The 15,753-nt window shown below is 58.3% G+C and overlaps 1 protein-coding gene across 4 annotated transcripts in view; it reads right to left on the bottom strand.

The window, feature by feature from the left end:
- ANK1 (ankyrin 1) overlaps nucleotides 1-15,753 on the bottom strand; it is a 36,465-nt gene that overhangs the window by 6,178 nt on the left and 14,534 nt on the right. For 3 of the 4 annotated variants that reach the window (XM_082298253.1, XM_082298252.1, XM_082298255.1), the window contains exons 8-40: nucleotides 15,541-15,639; nucleotides 15,113-15,211; nucleotides 14,477-14,674; nucleotides 14,302-14,400; nucleotides 13,855-13,953; nucleotides 13,512-13,610; nucleotides 13,126-13,323; nucleotides 12,856-12,954; nucleotides 12,674-12,772; nucleotides 11,364-11,561; nucleotides 11,052-11,150; nucleotides 10,564-10,662; nucleotides 10,286-10,384; nucleotides 10,089-10,181; nucleotides 9,852-9,924; nucleotides 9,419-9,442; nucleotides 8,421-8,523; nucleotides 7,991-8,138; nucleotides 7,683-7,780; nucleotides 7,370-7,594; nucleotides 6,813-6,967; nucleotides 6,427-6,638; nucleotides 6,095-6,299; nucleotides 5,831-5,927; nucleotides 5,235-5,463; nucleotides 4,927-5,052; nucleotides 4,726-4,845; nucleotides 4,425-4,509; nucleotides 4,091-4,165; nucleotides 3,482-3,613; nucleotides 3,132-3,278; nucleotides 953-1,505; nucleotides 10-268 (exon numbers count right to left, since the gene is read on the bottom strand). In XM_082298253.1, the coding sequence (XP_082154379.1) occupies nucleotides 10-268; nucleotides 953-1,505; nucleotides 3,132-3,278; nucleotides 3,482-3,613; nucleotides 4,091-4,165; nucleotides 4,425-4,509; nucleotides 4,726-4,845; nucleotides 4,927-5,052; nucleotides 5,235-5,463; nucleotides 5,831-5,927; nucleotides 6,095-6,299; nucleotides 6,427-6,638; nucleotides 6,813-6,967; nucleotides 7,370-7,594; nucleotides 7,683-7,780; nucleotides 7,991-8,138; nucleotides 8,421-8,523; nucleotides 9,419-9,442; nucleotides 9,852-9,924; nucleotides 10,089-10,181; nucleotides 10,286-10,384; nucleotides 10,564-10,662; nucleotides 11,052-11,150; nucleotides 11,364-11,561; nucleotides 12,674-12,772; nucleotides 12,856-12,954; nucleotides 13,126-13,323; nucleotides 13,512-13,610; nucleotides 13,855-13,953; nucleotides 14,302-14,400; nucleotides 14,477-14,674; nucleotides 15,113-15,211; nucleotides 15,541-15,639 (4,743 nt within the window). The remainder of the gene's footprint in view (nucleotides 1-9; nucleotides 269-952; nucleotides 1,506-3,131; nucleotides 3,279-3,481; nucleotides 3,614-4,090; nucleotides 4,166-4,424; nucleotides 4,510-4,725; nucleotides 4,846-4,926; nucleotides 5,053-5,234; nucleotides 5,464-5,830; nucleotides 5,928-6,094; nucleotides 6,300-6,426; nucleotides 6,639-6,812; nucleotides 6,968-7,369; nucleotides 7,595-7,682; nucleotides 7,781-7,990; nucleotides 8,139-8,420; nucleotides 8,524-9,418; nucleotides 9,443-9,851; nucleotides 9,925-10,088; nucleotides 10,182-10,285; nucleotides 10,385-10,563; nucleotides 10,663-11,051; nucleotides 11,151-11,363; nucleotides 11,562-12,673; nucleotides 12,773-12,855; nucleotides 12,955-13,125; nucleotides 13,324-13,511; nucleotides 13,611-13,854; nucleotides 13,954-14,301; nucleotides 14,401-14,476; nucleotides 14,675-15,112; nucleotides 15,212-15,540; nucleotides 15,640-15,753) is intronic. The other variant, XM_082298254.1, reaches the window with a different exon arrangement.

Below are 15,753 nucleotides of genomic sequence, written 5' to 3'. Positions count from 1 at the left end.
TACCCTCACCTGCCCAAAGAAGCGGCTGTCGGCCTCCTCCTGCCAGCCGCCTGCGGGGTGCTGAGGCTGCCAGTCGCTGTCCTCTGCAGAGCTGATCCGCATCAGCTCCATGGCTGGCATCAGGACCTGCTCTTGCTCCTGGCCCTGTGCCCCGGAGGCTGTGGTGTGCGTTGGGAGCAGCCTTCGGGTGACTCCCTCCTGCCAGGAGCCCGGTGTCAGGTCCTGTAGGCAGGAGATAAAGGAGCCTTCTGCATTCCAGTCCCTCAGCCTGGGCACCGGAGAGGGACAAGGATAGGGAGAGAGAGACAGAGAGAGAGAGGCAGTCAGCTTTGCATGGAGTGCTGCACCCTGAGCACCAGCCGAGCTCCGGCAGGCACACCGGCGCAGCCTGCACCCCACAGGTGCTGGCTCCACTCCCCAGCTCATGGCACTGCTGGGCACCCGGCAGAAGCAGCACAAAACACAGATGCACAAAAGGCACAGGCCAGCTCCATGCCATGCTCCTTGCCCATCCCACAGCCTCACGGCTTGGCTGCCAGGATCTGAGGCAAGAGCATGCTGTGCTCTAATGGTCTAGTGTGATCTAGCTCTAATGTGGTCTAATGCTGTGGAGCATTGCTGGGCGCCGCCAGGGACCTAATGGGTCCAGTGCCACTGGGAATGTGGAAGGAGGCAGCCCAGCTTAGGGTTAGCTCTGGTAAGTACGACCTACATGCAGGGCCTGGCTGACTGGGGTTCCTCCCAGGTGGTCTGCAAGGAGCCCTCCAGAGCATTGCCAGAAAGGCCCAACCATTGTTCTGTGTACTGCAGATGCCTGGGCTCCAGAGCTGGAGACCAGCAGAGAAGCAAGCAAAGCAGGGAGATTATTGCAGCTGGCCCAGCACAGGGCAGTAGCTGGCAAAGCAGTTGTGCTCCCCTACCACGGTCACCCTGGTGCCCCAGGCGGCAGTACCTGTCTGCACTCTTCTCCACAGCATGGCTAAAGGTAGGTGATGTCATGATCCTGGCTTGCACCTTCTGCTGAACTGAAACAAAAGAGACTTCACTCTCCGGGTCCTGCTCCCCAGTCCCTGGTTGATGATCACCAGATGGCATCTTCCCCTCTGGCCTCTGCCCCTCTTCCTGCTCTAGAAGGTCAATCAGGCCATTCATGGCATCTGAGTCCACTGTGTCATCCTCAACCAGGTCCATAGAGCCCATGTGGTCTGGGCCATGAGCATCTGCTAGAAGTTGCCCTGGGAACCGGCCTTCGCTTGTGGCATCGGAGTCCTCAGCCTTGCTGCACTCCAGAGAGGAGTCCTCAGCAGTCACCAGCGAGGGGGTGAGCCCCGAGGACCACACCTGCATGTCGGACATCTCCATCAGGGCATCCTGCTCAGTGGCAGCCATGGGGATAGCATCCATGATGGCCACCTCATTCCAGTACTGGTCGGCACGCAGCGGGGATGGCAGTGTGTAATGCAGGGAGGCAGGGGACAGCAGCTCGTCCTGCAGTGAAGCGTAACCTATATGGGCAGACAGAGGCATCATCTCCAGCAGCCATCTCACGCACGCACAAGCACAGTAGGGCAAAAGGGAAACAGCCTCTGGAAGGATGACTGCCCCAAGGACAGCAATGGTCATGCCATAGCCCCCTGTGGCCAGGTTGAGCAGGGCTGTGCTCACAGCAGCGGCTGCTTTCACATGGTCCCTGCAAATGCTGCCATGCCTCCCTTCAAGTCCTGGGGCTGGTTTGGGCAGGTCCTGTGGCTGCCTCCTTCCTGTGAGGAGGATTGGCCTGGTGTTCACACAATGCTCCATCCACTCTGCAGGACACAGTGCCCTCTTTGCTACCTTGCTCCATCAGACCCCTGGTCCCTGCCCACAGCCCCATCCAGTACCAGCTGGCTGGCAGTTAGCCTGGAGTTCAAGTAGCCAAGTCTGGCAGGCACCAACTCTCAAAGCCAAACACTCTCCACAGCACAGAGGAGCAGGCTGGAAGTACCATGAGCAGAGAAGGATGGCCCCAGTACACACCATGCAATCCCAGGCTCTACAGGAGGCCTTACAACCCTGTTGGTGTCTCCAGGGCTGCAAGCCATCCTTATGTCTCATCACCCAGGGCCACGTGCACAGCTCAGGCACATCCGTATGAACTACAACCAAGCCAGGCACTCCCACCCATGCAGGTGGCTTTGCTCAGCCTTCTTCAGCTCTGAGCCATTTTTTCACCCCTGGAGTTCAGCAGTGAACCTGTTCTGCTCCCCTGGCAGCCAGGGAATGCCAGCCACAGCCAAGGCACAGGGTACAGCTGGGACCCTTGGCACAGAAAGGGCACCCATGGGCAGGTGCCTGGCCAGAGACATGCAGTGCAGTGCCAGTGAGAGAAGGAGCCTGGGACTGTGCAGAGGAGAAGGCCTGGGATGGCTGCCTGCAAGCATGACAGCTGCAAGAGGGGCAGTCCCTGATGACATGCAGTCACTGGAGCAGGATGCAGCTCCCGGAGGGCTTAGCTGAGGTGGAGACAGTGGAGACAGGCAGTGGAAGAAGATGAGAGGAGAGGCCAGGATGAGCTCAGAGGAGAAAGGTGAAAAGAAGTGACCCACAGGAGTGCCCGCACCTGGCAGCACTAGGTGGCATGTTTGAGAAAACAGAACAAGAGACAGAGAGGGAGAGAGCAATGAGCCAGTGCTGCAGGGGCAGAGCCACAGTGCAGGGCTGTAGCAGCACAAAGCCCTGCCCCTGTCTGGTGTGCCGGCTCCCCAGCAGCATATGCCACAGCTGACTCCCCACATCCAGGCATATGCACATCCAGGCTGTGTCCCCACATCCAGGCACACCACCACAGCTGGACAGCCAGGACTCTGTGAGCTCCCTGGCTCAGCTTGCATAGCCAGAGGCACCTCTCACTGGCACATTGGGATAAGGAACACATGTCAATCCCACCTGGAGAATTTCTGAGAAAGCAGTATGGCAGAGCCAAGCTTTCAGCAGCATAAGCCCCAGTGAAGAGGCCACATCTGTCAGCAATGCCTTGTGCCCACTCAGTTCTCAGTGGGTGCAACCTGGTCAGGCAAGACACCAGCCCCAATCTCTGCACAGACTGTGCCCCCAGGGCCCTCCTGCATTCCCTGCCAGAAGCTGGGGCTCACCATTCATCTGGGATGGTGAGAGGGAGTAGTCTCTGTCCGTGTAGCGCCAACTTCCCTTCAGGCTGCGGCTCTGCCGACCAGAGCCCTCCAGCATGTTGACAATCTCGCCGCGGTCAATGTTCCTCAGTGCAATGTACAGGTTCTCCACTGCAGGGGGAAGATGGTGTCAGCAAACTGGTCACTTGGGGAGACACAGCCATGCCCCAGACATGCTCCAGGTGGGCAGGGAAGGCAGATATGCATGAACCACCACTGTAAAGCCAGCCAGTGATTCTTGAAGATGCACACACTGCTCTGCACAGCTAGCCCTGCCACCTCTGTGCCTGTAAAAGGGCACCACAACTACTCACTCTTGACATTCTTGCCCTCACGGCTGGCCCAGAGGTTGAGTAAGGCTATGCTCTGCTCCAGAAGGGAATTGGGGTTCTCCACACGTATCCTGTTGATGTCATCCACCCCAAATTGCAGCTCACGTGCCAGCTCTGGGGAAAACACCACGTCAGTATCAGACCCTCTGGTGCCCACCACAAGGCTAGGGACATTGTGAAGGGCTCAGCCAGGACCAGTGCAGAGACCCTCTGTTACATACAACTGAACACAGCAGAACATGCAGGAACAGGAGCTGGGATGGGGCAGAGGTTGAAGCCCCCCTGCTCAGGCTGGCTGTGACCAGTGCAGTAGGGTCTCATGCTAAAGGAGAAGTGTGGGCTCTGCCGTTGGGTGTGTGGCTGCAACGACCAGCAGCAATATGTACAACTCATAACAAAGCCCTAGCCTGCTACCCGTGCGTGTGAATATGTGCACAGCCATGGGAAGGTTCACTTCAGTGCCCTGGAATGCTCACAGCAAGGGTGCAGTGCAAAGCAGTCACTACACCTGGCAGCACACTTCCAGCCTCCTTAAGTGTCAGCTTTCCGAGGAGTGTTGTGCATCCTCAGAACTGTCAGGTGTGGACTCACCGGCCCAGCTGAGGCCCAGCTGTTCTGCTATGTCAACCATCTTCTGGTCTGCCTTGTCTGTGCTGCTCAGAGAGCCTGGAGAAGAAAAGGGAGTCACAGCTTCAGCTGTGCAGGGCTCTGCACCAGAGTGGTGAGGGGAACAGGGTGCTGCCCGTGGGGGTCACACAGACCCGTAGGCACAGCACTGCCCTGCAGGCAGGACCAAGGAAACCTTCAGGGAAAGGGAAGTTGCCATGCGTGCGACTATGACAGGATCATCCCAGCCTTTCCACTGGCTTGGGCACCCCAAGTGCAGGTAGTGAGTGAGCTGGAATGGTCCTAGCAGGCTGCATACCAAAACTGGTCTCACTTAGAATGCTGTATCGCTCCCGCAGAGACAATGGCGTCAGTGTCCTCCTTCGCTCATCACTGCCACTTCCCTGTGAAAATGGTGACAAACCAAGGGGTCAGCAGCTTGAAAAGAGGGCAGCAGCTCTGCCCTGACACAACTGCTTCTCCTTCAGTTCCAGAATGGCATGACAAGGCCACATGGAGCAGGTGAAGAAGAAAGCTGACAGCAAGGGCCATCCCCTGCACTTGGGAGAGGGATGGGCCCTCACTGCCCCCTACCAGAGTGCCAAAGACCCTACACTGACCTTGGTGCAGGGTGGTATGCTGATGTTCAGGTGGCAGAGCACATGCTGGAGGTCCTCGTATTTCATGGCCTTACGCAAGAAAGACAGGGAGCCACTGGCTTCCCGGCTGCTGTCCCGGACCTGAGTGCCAGAGCCCAGTTAGGTGGCTTGGCACAAGCCAAGGGCCCTAACTGCTTGCCCAGTCCTGTACCCTGACATTACCTTGATGGGGATGACAAGACGATTCTCCCGGAAGGACTGGAAGAGGAAGGTGCGGGGCTGAGTGGCCTTCTTGACAGGCACCAGGTTCCCTGAGAGTTCGACGTGCAAAGGCATCCCCTCTACCACCTGGCAGGGAGCATAAAACATGCTCAGACCCTGTGCAGAGCTGCTTCTCCCGCTCCTGGACAGGGCAGCTAACCCTGACTCTCCTAGCCAGGCCGGGGCCAGGCCCTTCCACTGGCATCAGTCTCCCCTCACTTTGTCAGCCCTCTCCCTGCTGCCCTCCACACATGCTGCTGGGGACAAACCTCAATGTCCCTGCTGCGGGCCACCTCTGTGAAGTTCTCATGCTGCTCTAAAGTCTTGTCAACCTTGTCATCAGTCATGCAGTAGCAGCGCAGCCGGCCTTCTCGTGCATCATTCATCTTGGCAAACACCACGAATTTGGCCATGTAGGGCACGGCTGTCAGCTCCTTGTACAGCATCGTGGCAAAGTGCACAGCCTCAGCTGTGCGTGGGCAGTCGGCCAGCCAGAACCTGCAGGACATCTGGGTCGGGGTGCTGCTGGGCAGTGGCACCAGGGAGCTGCCCCCACCCCCTCAACAGCCAACTGGACCTCAGAGGAAGCCCCAGGAGCTCTGGACACAGGTGTAGCCCCATCCGTGATGGGGACCCACCCAAGTACAAATAATGGCCTCCTTCCTTCTGCACACCCAGCTGTCATGAGTGTTTCCTGGTGTGTGCTCAGGCAGCACAGGGGTCTCAAGGCTAGAAGAAACCACCCTGCATGTAGGAATAGGGCAGCACAGCACCAGGGATAAGGGGCTTCTCCTGGCAAAGGCTGTACCAAGGCCCAAGGAGCACCAGATGTCCTCAGACGGGCACACATTTGCCCAGGACTCACCTGGCAGACACATTGGTGGTAAAGTTAGCACACTCATTTTCATAGACCAGCTTTGTGGTGCCTGTTATGTCTTCCCACTGGGCTTGGGCTGTCCCTCCTGCAGCGGAAAGCAAGGGTCAGCATACTGTCTTTCCATAAGCCTGGGGTCTGCATCCCCTAGGCATTTGCTTTCTCCACAGCTGTGCCCTTTCCTGAGCTCCCTGGAGCTGCATCCCCCTGAGGCAGCCCAGCCCATCCCCATGGAGAGCATGCTCACAGCCTCACCGATCACACTGCAGAGCAGACGTAGGCTGGTGGTGTCACCCTCACCACTGTCTCGGGGATTGTCCTTCCAGGATGGTGGCAGTGGGATACGGAGGCCAATAGGGCGGTGGAACTTCCTCCGTCGTGGCTCCACTGTGACAATGGGGCTGAAGGTCGCTTGGTTCCCCAGCAGCTTAGTCACCAACTCATCAGGCACAGGCTGTGCCTGTGGGTAACACAGGGATGGGCATTAGGGATGGTTTTTCCTCAGGCTGGGGCACAGCCTGGGCTTGCTGCCCACCCCTGATTGCAGAAGCATGTCTGGGCCCCAGGCCGGGCTCTCTGGGGCTCACCTGCAGGGCCAGCCTCACTCTCTTGGTGACAGCAGTGTCTGGAAAGGTGGCCTGTACCATGGGCACCAGTGTGCTTTTCAAACAGCCTCCCTCAGGGCCAATCATATCACAGTCCTGGCAAATCCGGGACATGACCACGAAGTAGAGAGGGAAGTCGGTGGTGATGATGCGGCAGACCCTCTTCTTATCCAGCTCCTCCTGGCTCTCCAGCTCTGCAAGGGCAGCACTGCCATCAGTGCTCATACACCAAGCGTCTGGCTGTCCCTCAACACCCTTCCATGCTGCACTGACCCCACCACTCAGCCCCATTCCACCACCCAGGCCACCGCAGCCCTGCGTGCAGGGAGCTGTGAGGTGTGGAGCCCCTGCCTTCCTGGCACGCTCACCCTCGTCCATGCCATTGAGCAGCTGGTCCATGTAGCTCTCCTCATAGCGGTTGCGGTGCTCCTTCCAGACAGAGCCGTTCTCGCTGCGCAGCACTACCAGCTCACGGTCTCCACGTCCATACGAGGCAAAGTGTGGAATCTCCACAATGACAGGGCTGCAGATAGCAAAGGAAGGCCACTGGCACCCACAAGCTGCACAAGGACACGCAGGCAGCAAGGTGGCCCTGGGCAGAGTGCCTGCCCATGCTGTGCAGCTGCTGGGGGAAGAAGGACTGCTGACCTCCCTCTCTCTGGGAAAGAGGGCTCTGCAGCTGGTGGAACAGGGCTGGTCAGGGCTTTTCTGCCACTGTTCTATTACTCTTGAATGACCCACCCCAGAAACATGCTGCACCCAACAAGAAGTGGGATTTCTCCTCTGCCAACCTCCAGAAGCAGAGATAGGCAGAGGTCTGGCCCTGGATGGTAAAGCCCTCCAGATGAGCCCAGATCTGTCCCCAGTCCTGAGGGATGGCCCTGGTGTGGGCAGCCCAATCTGCTCTTTTCCCAGCTGTGCTCACCTGAGGAACTGGGCACCAGCAGGCCCCAGAGCAATGATCCGACTGCCCAGACCCTCCTCCTCAGCCAGTGGTGGGGGTGCAGGTAGCTTTTGGGGCTTCACCAGGCGGCAGGTAATGCGGGTCGGTGCAGCACAGGCACGGGGCGGGATGACCACACGCAGACCATGGTGCCGGCTGCCCCGCATGGAGCCACCACGGGCATCCACCATGAAGCTCACCAGGAACCTGGAGTGGACAGAGGCATGGGCACATGGGCACCTTGCAGCCAGCTTGTGAACAGAGTGTGCATGTGCTGCACAGGCTGGGCACTCACCCTGTGTGCACGGGGCTGGCCACTGGGCTGATGTTATCTGAGGTCTCAGTGGCAGGGCTGCTGGGGATCAGGGAGTCCTCGTCAAACTCCTTGGAGGGCTGTGTAAGGCAGGGAAGAGACCCCGTGGGCAAAGGGTCCTATCTGGGGGTATTGAGCCTGCCCACCCTTACACAATCCTCGCTGGACAGTCCTGCACCACCAGGTCAATGCCCATTACCCATCCCACACTTGAGCTCTGTGATGATGGGGGAGCTGCCCCGGCAGGGAATGCCTGGGGGAGGCCATGGCAGGCTGTATCTCATGCTCACCTCCTGTGGGGACACCGAGGGTGCATGCAGCAGACTGACTTGCTCAGCTTCTGTCTCCACAGGTCCTACCTGCTCAGTCTCCTCAGCTCTGGTCACCACAGTTTCAGGTGGGATGCAGGGGACCTGCAGGACAGCTGGAGACTCCACCCTGGCAGGAGAGGGTAGTGACAGCCACAGAACTGGTAGGGTCCCTCAGCCCCTGCCCATCCCCACAGAGTCCTGGGGCCGCTGGACAAAGGCAAACTAAGCAGCAGTCCCATGTCCTGGTGCAGGAACAGCACTGACCAGCTTTGCCTGCCATGGCAGCCAGTGAGGGCTCAGTGATCTATTCCTTGCCTGGAGTCTTATGTGCCCCACAAGAAGCCCAGCCCAGCACAAGGCTGTTCTGTGCCCTGTACCTGCTCCCTCCCCACCATACAGTGTCTCTTACGTTTGCTCCAGTGTCGTTGTGGTCATGAACTCCAGTATCTCCCTTTTGCCTTCCTGGTCTCTGAGATCAGGTGTCTTGGGCTTTGGTGCAATCAGCTCTTCCTCTGAAACCAAGAGCTGGCTCAGCAAGCAGAGGCAGATGGACAAGGGAACACAGATAACCAGCCTTTGCTCCCACCCCTCCTCAGGGCTGAAGCCAGGGCGCATCCCCGCGCCCACTGCTTGACACAGACACTTGGCCCCTGGGTCTCAGCCAGACACAGGGGGGGCTTTGCTGTCTGCCAGAATGGGTCTGCTGGCAGGGCAAGGCCCATGCCGCAGGCCAGCGGGACAGGAGCTGTGGGAGCCATCAGGAACTTCGGCTGCTCACTAACCTCTTTCTCACAGCACCAATCAGCACAGAGTCTGCAGGGGACACCTTACACTTTGGTGTCTGGGACAGGGACATAGGCACGACTGGGGGTGCAGGAGGCTGCCCTAACACTACACCCCACTGGAGGCACAGAGCTCTGCTAATGCTGACCACTGGTCCCATTAATACCTGCTAACTAGCTCGTCAGGGTTTGGCTCTGGCCAGTGCCCTATGGGAGGGTGTCCAGCACCTCCTGATCCAGAGAGAGAACCCCAGAGATGGGGAGGGGACCGCAGAAGCACAGAGACCTTGAGCTCTCACGTTAATCCCTGCTCTGGCCAGGATGGAATGGGGCAGTTGTGGAGGGGCACCAGTAGTTGTCACAGTACCAGGTTCCTCCACCTGCCATGGACAGGGCCTGGGTCTGACAAGGGAGTCAGGGTCCTCCTGAGTGGGAGGATGCCCATTCATGCAGTCACACCACAGCAAGCAGCACGGACATGGATTGGCAGGGCAGGATGGCAGGGCTGGTGCTCTCCAGCACCAGCCCAGCAGCAAGGCTCAGCAGATGGATATGGCGTGCGGATGCTTAGTGGCCATGGGGTGAAATGGGCCATTGAGCTGGGGCAGGGGGACATATTTCATACCCATTACTGTGACATGAGCAGTGCCTGCAAAGTAAGAAGAGGCAAAAGTGAGGTCTTGGTGGGAGGGCGCAGGAGCAAACCAGCTGCAGCTGGGCTGGGAGATGGTGCCCTCCAGCAGAGCAAGGCACAGTGGGGGCTCTGCATGCCCAAGGGCTCTCTGCACAGTCCCTGGGGCACAGGATCACAGAGATGTCCAGACTTTGTGTCCCTGCATAGTGCAGGGAAGCACACAAGCCAGGAGGTGCCACCTCAGGAGTCTGGTAGGCTTCCTTCGTCCCCTCTGCAAGACCACAGCAGGGCCCACACAGCTCCCCCACCCTGGGGGTGTCTCTGTTCCAGCAGGAACACCAGTGCCATCCCCATGACTGCTGCCTGCCACACTGACCCAGCTGGCAGATCTCTGGGATGGTGTGACCTGACTCCCGCCCCTCACCTTCATCCTCTGATACGTCCAGAATCTCATCTACAGTCTCTGGGAAGCTCATGCGGTGCTTGTCACCAACTGACTGTGGGAGCAGAGCAGAGTCAGAGGAGGCCAGCACTTTGCTGCACAGCTATCTGCAGCCCCCTCCTTACACCTGGGCTAGGCACCCAGCTGCAGACCTTTCCCAGGCTGCCCTCAGTCCCAGCCCTCCTCCACAGCATCCCGGTCCTAGTACCAGGGGCTCACCGGGATGTCGGTTTCCTCTGTGACAATCTTGAGCACGTCTGTGACAGAAATGTAGCCGAGCCGCTTTGCAATGGCCAGGGGAGTGGTTCCATTCTGTGCACGGAGGAAAGACTGGGTCAGCAGCAGCCACAGGGCAGCCCAGGCAGCTGCCTGAGCTTGTCACAGGGTGGGGAGGTGCGGGCAAGCATTGTACTCACTGTGCTGATCTCGTTGGGAGACGCACCGTGCTTCAGCAGCAGTGTCACCACATCTGTGTGGCCCTGCTGTGCCGCTTGATGCAGGGGGGTGTAGCCCAGCTGCAGGGGAGGACAGAGGATGCTGCAATCAGTTCTGCAAGTCTGCTGCTCCAGAAATGCCCCCAGGTCTCACACACCGTGCTTCATGCCTGGAGCATGAGGACAGCTCCCCTTCCCCATCAACCTGCATGCTGTTGCCCATGGCAGAAGGGTCCTTGGAGCACAGGACACCTCTGTACCTTGGTCTTGGCATTGACATCAGCTTGGTGCTGCAGCAAAAACTTCACCAGTTTGATGTTCCCATAATGGCTGGCCACATGCAGCGGGGTATAGCCCATCTGAAAGACAAGATCAGGTCTCAGTCTGTCCTTAGTGCTTACTGCCCTTCTGGCTTGGATATACTCATCCCACAGGCATGCCCCCATGCATGAAGGACGAGGCACACATGTGGGGGCTTCCCAAAAGCCCAAGACCAGAGCAGAGGGCTTCAAATCATGTGTACCTGCGGGTACAGAGGTGAGCTATAGGAGCAGGCAAGAATCACTCCTCCAGAGAGGTGGGGGGAAGTGGAGGAAGATTCCCCAAGACACAGGCAAAATGGTAAGGATGCCTGCTAGAGGGGAGTTTCTTGTACAAAGAAAAAGAAAAGAAATGCTCCTCTCTGAGCAGACCTAGAGGTAGTTCCCCCATGTGTTTCACCACAGCCATGGTCAATGCAGTACTTTACCCTGGTCATTGCATCCACCGTGACTCCATGTTTCACTAGAACATCAGCAACCAGCACATGCCCCTCTTGGGCCACAAGATGGAGAGGAGTCAGGCCACTCTGCAAAGAGAGGAGGTCTCGGCACAATGGCACTGCCATCACCATAGCTCCATCAGCAGAGACTCTGTCAGGTCTCCAGCTTGGCAAACTGACTGACACAGTGTCCTGCTGCCCAAACACAGGGAGGCACTGGGGCCTGGACTGCCATCCAGACTGCTGTTCTCTGCTGGCTTGTTTGCCTCCAGCCTGGCAGGATGCACTGGGACAACTTACCTTGTTGCCTAGGTTGCCATTGGCTTGTTTGGAGAAAAGCAGTGCCACCATGTCTGCATGCCCCTCCTGGGAAGCCAGGTGCAGGGGAGTGACTCCCTGCATAGACTCAGCATTTGCAGAAGCCCCATACTGCAGCAGGCTGCTGGCCACCTCCATCTGGTTTTGCTTGGCAGCGATGTGCAGGGGGGTGTACCCGTTCTGCAGGGGAGAGAGGCTCATTGCAGTGCTCAGCCCTGACAAGCAGACCAGAAGGGACAGGAGGTGCCACCCTGCCTCTGCAGGCCAGCTCTGCCCTTCCTAGTTGCCTCCAGAGCCCAGGGATGCCCCCCACACCATCTCTCTGACAGCAACCAGCCCTGACATTGAGGCCACGTCCCACTCTTCCAGCCAAGCCAGCACGGGGGTTTCAAAGACCACCTGCTTCAGGTTTGACTGGTATGGGCTGTTCTGGAGTTTTCCACACATGAATTTCTGCAGCAGTATGCAGCCTCTGGGAGCTGCAAAAAGCTGGGGCAGACACAACTCCTGGAACGTGCCCGGCTGAGGTGTGGAGCTAAACTCCCAATACACAGCATTAGTATTCAGGCAGAGACTGCAGGGCCTTGAGTCCTGCCTCTGCTGCCACGCTGCAGGAGCAGAGCAGCTGGCAGACACCCGCTGCCCAGGCTGACGTGCAGGCTGTTGGTGACGCAGACCAACAGGGTGCTGGCACTGGTACCGGCTGCTCCCGGTGCCTGCCCAGCATGTCTGCCAGCAGCCTGCACAGTGGAGAGGAGAGTGCCAGATGGGGAGGGCTGGCACCACCAGCCATTTGGCTGTTTTCAGGATGCAGCTTTTGCAAACAACATGGAGAGCAAGACGCCTGCTGGTCTGCTCTGTGGGGAGATGCTCCCCATGCTCAGGCAGAGCTGGGCGACTCTCACAAGCTTATGGGTTTTCTGATTCACTGCTTCATAGCTGAATGCAAACATTTGCGTGTGGTTTCCCAAACTGCCAGACCGCAGCGCTGCTCTGCAGGACTTGCCATGGAAACACGTTCCCCACGCAGCAACCACCACGCTGCTAACAGGAACCATCCCTGACACAGCCTATCTGCTGGAACAGTACCACTGCCTGGCACCCTGCCTGCTCCACGTGGTGTGAGGACAGGCAAGAATGAGCAGCAGACATGGAGAAAGGTTGGTGGTGATCAGACCGTTGTACATTCTCTGAGTGCCAGGGTTGAGGGGAAGCAGTGCTGGCCCCAGACTGGCAGGCACTGGACACACAACACCTCCCCACATCCCCAGGGAAACCCAGCCCAAACTTACCCAGGCTGAGTTGTGTGGGGAGCTCCCCTTGGGAAGCAGCAGCTTGACAATCTCCAGGTTGTTGTGGTGCACGGCCACATGCAGTGGAGTCAGGCCATTCTGCAGAGGGGGAGAGAGTACAGACGGGTGAGACAGAGCCTCTCCCCATACCAGACCACTCCTCCCACAGAAGCAGCACTCACCTTCCCTGCTGCATTGGGGTGAGCGTCATGTGCCAACAGCAACTCTGCCACATCCACCTTCCCATACTTGGCTGCAACGTGGAGAGGGGTAAATCCTTTCTGAGGAGAAAGGCAGCCCATCACAGGGTGGTAGAGATGAAGAGAGTGTTGGCGCCTGCTGCAACACAGGAGGAGGCTGCCCCTCCTGTGACAGGGACACTGTGCCACCAGCCTGCTCAGCCTTGGCCCAGCTGGGTGACGCCTTTTGCAGCAGTGGATACAGCAGCCTACCTTGGTCATGCAGGTCTGTGAGGCTCCCTTCTCCAGCAGGGCCAGGGCTGTGTCCATGTGCCCCTCTCTGGCAGTGATGTGCAGGGGTGTGTGCCCTGCTGTGGTGGCCAGGTTGGGGTTGGCGTTGTTCTCCAAAAGGAGTTTGACCATGCCAGTGTGGCCGATGCGTGCAGCACAGTGCAGAGGAGTCTGGTCATCCTGTGAAGGTGGCAAAGAAGCTGTTTGGGCAGACCTGGACCAGTCCCTTCTTGCCATGCCAAAAGGGTCCCAGCCCTGCTACCACTGTTGCACAGCCCCTTGTAGGGTGCGCTCTGGGCACGTGAGAGCAAAGAAACCAGCACCAGCTGTTCCCAGAGCTGATTATCACACAGGTTCTCTGTACCTACCTTGGCCTTAGCATTGGCTTTGGCTTTGTTCTGCAGCAGGTACTTTGCCACATCTGTGTGCCCAGCTCTGGCTGCCATGTGTAGGGGCGTCTCCACTTTCTGCACCAAAGACAGGATAAAGTGGTAAGGCCAAAGGAGGGAAAATGCCTTCCTGCAGTCATTCCTCTGCTCCGAACAGAGGAGAGCAGTGCCTGAAACCCCTACTGGTTCTGTGTGCCAGCACAAAGCAGAGGGCACCAGGGACTGCTCAGGTGAACAGAGGGTGCAGGACCTGGGCAATTCTCACATCCCGCTGAACCCCAATTAGCTGAGCTCCCAAAGCCCCAACCAGGGTGGAACTCACCACGTTGGACACATTAGGAGAGGCTCCACGCTGCAGCAGAGTCTTGACGATGGGCAGATGCCCCATGAAGGCAGCCACATGCAGGGGGGTCAGGCCAGACTGTGAAGAGAAACAGATGGGACCAAGATGGGACTTACGGCCTTGCCAGTATCTCTTACTGTCCCCTCCTCCTTCTCCCCAGGGCAGGTCTCACCAGAGGCAAAATCTGAGTCCCCAGCCTGCTCCAGGAGCCTGGCAAGCGAGTGTGGGGGAAACACAGGGAGCTGCTGTCTCCCCTGCATCTCCCTGCCCTTTGGGGAGACGCTGCCTGAGTTCTGAGTGCAAAGGGCCAAGACCAAGAAAGGTCCCTGGGGTATGGCAGATGCAACAGGGACATCACATCCTGCCATGTTGTCCACTCTGTATGTGCAGAAGCAAGAGAGCTGAGGATGGGCTCAGCCCACCTACCTCTGTGACAGCATCAATGGAGGCACCTGTCTTCAACAGCAGCTCCATCACACGGATGTGGTTTTTCTTGCAGGCAATATGGAGGGGCGTGAAGCCATTCTGCAGACAGACAGATGGACAGTCATTTGCAGGAACAATCCCTCTCCCCTGGTCCAGCCCACCCACCCTTCCTCACCAAGGCTCGGGAGTTGGGCTTGGCCCCCTTCTCCACCAGCAGCTTGGCCACCCGGTGGTGTCCACAGTGTGCAGCCACATGCAGTGGCGTTAGGTGGTCCAGGGTGATGTCATCGATCTCAGCGCTGTACTGCAGGAGCAGGCGTACGCAGTCCAGGTGGTCGCCCTGTGCTGCCATGTGGATCGGCGACAAGCCGTTCTGCAACCATGGAGCAGGGCCTCAGGGCTGGGCCAGGATGGGTCCAGGCATCCCACCCAGCCCCTGCCTTGCACCCCCAGACACTACTCTAGGGCAGAAGAGACAGCTTGTTCCCCAGGGTGCTACCAGAGAGGAGCCCCAAAGTCCCTCACTGAGACTTACAGAGGAGCAATGTCGAGTGGACGGAAGGGCCTGAAGAGCTGCTGCCATGGGGCAGACTGTACCCAGGCAACCCCCAAGACTGGTCCCTTTGAAAGATGAAGTCCTCAAGCAAAGGACTCCAGCTAGAGCCAAGTAGGGCAGGAAGCTTCTTACCCCTCAAAAAAAGCCCCAAGCCAGCCACGGGTGCCATCCAGCGCAACTGTGCACAGCTTGTCACCCCACTGTGCTGCCCTGGAACCTGGCACCAATCACAGCCCCACCAAGTCACCTGGGTACCTTGGTTTTGGCTTGAATGGGAGCCCCATGGTCCAGAAGGATCTCTGCAATTCTCACGTGTCCATTGCGCGCTGCACAATGGAGAGGGGTCAGCTCATCCTGGGAGGAGAGAAGAGTTCAAGGGCTCAGTATGGCATGGAAGGGCAGGGTTCCCTCAGGTAGAGGACTAACTTTGGACTTATTTGCAAAATGAGGCAAAACAAGGCAAAACTGAGCCTGGCCTCAGCTCCCAGGGCACACTTTCGTAGCCATGCAGCCTCCTTTCACCTCGACACGTGCCAGCAAAACACCTGGTCCATCCCCTTAGTGCACCAGAGACCTTCCCTCACATTTCCAGCAAGATGTTTACAGGGTGAGCACTGGGCATAAGGAGCTCAGGGAGGGAGATGGCCCATGTAAAGATGGGCTGTGTTCAGAAGTGCTCTCACCTTGGTCCTTGTCTCTATCTGGGCTCCGCGGTCCAGCAGCAGCCGTACCATGATGATGTTGCCCCGGCGGGAAGCTATGTGCAGGGGAGTGATCCCATTCTGCCAGGAGGAACGACAGTCTGTCAGAAGGAGCAGCCCCTCCTCTTTCAAGGAGGCAAGGGACAAGCAAAGGAGAGAGGACAGGGAGAGCTACATCTCTGCCCAGGGACAACG

This window comes from Coloeus monedula (genome assembly GCF_965178545.1).
Source record: "Coloeus monedula genome assembly, chromosome: 28".
Lineage (NCBI taxonomy): Eukaryota > Metazoa > Chordata > Aves > Passeriformes > Corvidae > Coloeus > Coloeus monedula.
Note: the sequence above shows the minus strand (reverse complement) of the source record. Positions and strands in the feature narration are given on the sequence as shown.